Raw genomic sequence first — 3,246 nt, forward strand, 5'->3', positions numbered from 1 at the left:
GAATAGCCTATGCAACTTTTTATTTAGCAGATAGAACACATACAAGAAATTACTAACTGGTAATTATTTTCAAATCTTGCCCCTTCAAACCAGAAGAAGAAGTTGGAATGATGCAAGTTTTGAGTTGAAGAGCATTGATCTTGTCATCCAGGAATTAAACTGCGCTGCTGCTGGCAAGCCTAGCATCAATGAATCTATGGTAAGACATTGGAGGTGGCAGGTACATACTTGTACATGTAGGCTATAGTACATAATCCTTCTATACATGTAGTAAATATCTATATTTTTAACACAGATATCTCCAGCTAATACATCTTTTAATTTTTTATTTTTTTTAATAGAGCAGATGCGGCTTATATACAGGTGCACTCTATAGTCCAGAAAATAGGGTATTTAAGTACAATTTAACATGCACAAAAGAAAGAGCTAAAAGTGGTCTGCTTCTGGGTGATATTAAAATGGACTCAAAAAGCAAACTCAAGCAAAATTTTGCAACAGTAGTTTCCATAGAATGTGTGCTAAAACTGCTATATTTCATTGAGAGTCAACCATGGTCCACTACACAACCTAACGGAAGAGAGTCTTCTTTGTCTTCTGTGTGTTTACTTTAGGGATCACCAGAACCAGTCCCTTCACATGTTGTTCTTTACTTCATCAAGACTCTGATCTTCCTCTAGGCCTCTTTCCTGGCTGCCCCAGTCTTAGCATCTTTCAACCTCAACATCTTCATCTCTGCCACCTCCCGGTCTGCCTCCAATCTTTCTCAAAGCCAGTGTCCGGTGGCTCTCCACAGTATTATTTACTTCTCCTGTCATGCTTTAGTAGCACATCCAAACTGAAACTTTACTCCACATGTTTCAGCCTGCTAACACAATCATCTTCAACTTTTCTCCCATTCTTTCCATTCACTCAAAGTCCTCCATCTTCCTAACCTTTGCTACTTGTACACTCACCATTCCACTCAAGTCATTCTCATGTTTACAGCCATTCTCTGTGATTTCCACAACTTGACATCCCAAAGTAAACCTTCACTTCTCTAGATGTTCCTCCCCCTGCTCCCTTCACTCACAATAGATCACAATGTCATCTGCAAATATGATGATCCACATAGATTCCTGTTTAATTTCAATCAGTGTGAGAATCAAAGATCGAAGCTGATCTTTGGTGGAGTCCCACCTCCTCTATAATACCTAAAGCATATCTCACCACCTACTTACAGCTCTAATACATTTTCTGAACAATGCCCATCTCTGCCAATCTAGACCTCCTCATACAACGCCAGGCAAGCCATGTTTATTCTATTTTATAACATTTACCCATCTTGAAAACAATTACAGGCATTTTAATACAAGAAAAGATTCATCTTACGGTTTTTGGGATCAAAGGCTGTGTACTCTGCAGTAAAGCCTTTATCGGTGTAAGACTCATCAGAATGAAACATCACGTCAAGTACGTTTGTTTCACTGGTCAAAGACAAAGAAGACAATTCTCCACAATACCTGAAACCAGAGAACACTGGTTAAGATTAGTTAGGACACAATATCCATTTAATGACCAAACTGCAATCATAGTCATGAGACAGCATTTATGTTGACTGTTTTTGGTTCCCAAAAATACTAGACAGGTCCCACGAAGAAATTTATAATTTTCCTTAATTAGCAGAACAGTTAAGAAACCATTTTGAATTCTAGGGTTCATAACCTCAACTACATGTGGCAAGTAAACAGATCTTACTTGGTGTCCATTATTTCCACATAGTCTTTGTGACAATTGCTGACATCAACTCCAGGCTCTTTCATGCGGAACATGTTGAATTTTACACGTACTTTACTCCCCTCAGGAACCTTTAAGACAAATGAAAAGATTATTAGCAACTTCTTTAAGACACGCCCCTAAAAAGACCTGATAACATGAAAATGGCAGTCTACCCAATTGTCCGTTTTAAGCCATAGATGGAGTGATTTAGTCCTGGACAGTTAAACCACTTAGTGGAAATGAGAATTTATGGTCATTTTAAAATAAAACCAAATGAAGCCCAGGGCCAGCTCATCACGTACGGGACAACCCAAAATGGCTCCAACGTGTCACTCAAAAGCTAAATAGAAAAGAAAACCCGTAAAATAAATGTAAATTAAAAAAAGAATTCAAAATTGGAGAGGGAGAAAAAAAAAACTGCAGAAAATTGAACCCTCTTTTTAAAGCTTTTTTTATTTCTCTTTCAAAAACTTAATTTCTGAATTTATTTTCATACATGTACTTTTACAATATATATTTAAAAAAAAAATCAGCTATTTTTTTAATTCACATAAAAAACATTTTTTTAGTGTCTTTATGAAAATTGCACTGAGCTATATTTTTTATGGACCCTTTTTTCCATGGAACCCTTTTATTTTAATTGTACTCTGATGGCCTATATTAGTGACCAACTGACAACATTGAGATTTCAACACAAGTACCGTAGTACCTGCGACAGACTGGCCAGACCCTGTCCAGGGTAAACCCCGCCTTCGCCCATTAGCAGCCGAGTTATTCTCCGGCACCCCCGTGACCCCGAAAGGGACAAAAGGCTAAGATGAATGAGTACTGTAGTCTTGGACTTTAACTCTAACCACGAGGTCAACAAATGAGTCTTAAACATGTTATTTATGGAATGAAATTGAACATTTTTTACAATGAACTAAGATGCTTGTGAAACAAGCTATTTTGAGATTATCAAATGAACTGACCTGGCTCCAGTTTCCAACTGTCAAACACATTTTACAAGGGAAATAAAAGTCCTATTGAGAAATCTTAGGGATCAAAGGAGAGCTGCTAGTTTTCCAGCAACTATCAAGATGTTTTGTTTCAACCATTTGTCTTTATTAGGCTAACCAGTGTATTTATTTACAGCCTATAAAGAAAACTTAGAGACTTTTAAATAAACACACACCAGATTGGAAGCACATCTACACAGCTCAAAAAAGAAGGGGAACATCTAAACAACTCACTGTTACTCCAAGTCAGTCTGTGTAATCAAGATGTCCAATTAGAAAGCAACACAGACTGACCATCAATTTCACATGTTTTCTGCAAGTGGAATAGACAACAGCAAGACCCCTCCAACAAAGATGTGGTTCTGCAAGAGGTGACCACACACAACTTCTCCATCCTTAAGTTTTCTGGATGATGCTTTGGTGATGCTTTTTTTCAGTTTGAGGATTTGTTTTCATAGTGCTCCCTTTATTCTTTTGAGCAGTGTAGAAATTT

At 37.4% G+C, this 3,246-nt stretch overlaps 1 protein-coding gene across 2 annotated transcripts in view; it reads right to left on the bottom strand.

Annotated features, from left to right (window-relative positions):
• Positions 1–5: 5 nt before the first annotated feature.
• The window catches only part of LOC112143284 (suppressor of tumorigenicity 14 protein), a 15,728-nt gene continuing 12,487 nt past the window's right edge, over positions 6–3,246 (bottom strand). For both annotated transcript variants that reach the window (XM_036215709.1, XM_036215708.1), the window contains exons 11-12: positions 1,735–1,844; positions 6–1,499 (exon numbers count right to left, since the gene is read on the bottom strand). In XM_036215709.1, the coding sequence (XP_036071602.1) occupies positions 1,343–1,499; positions 1,735–1,844 (267 nt within the window). In that variant the 3' untranslated portion in view covers positions 6–1,342. The remainder of the gene's footprint in view (positions 1,500–1,734; positions 1,845–3,246) is intronic.

The sequence above is a fragment of the Oryzias melastigma genome, linkage group LG16 (assembly GCF_002922805.2).
Source record: "Oryzias melastigma strain HK-1 linkage group LG16, ASM292280v2, whole genome shotgun sequence".
NCBI classification, from domain to species: Eukaryota; Metazoa; Chordata; class Actinopteri; order Beloniformes; family Adrianichthyidae; genus Oryzias; species Oryzias melastigma.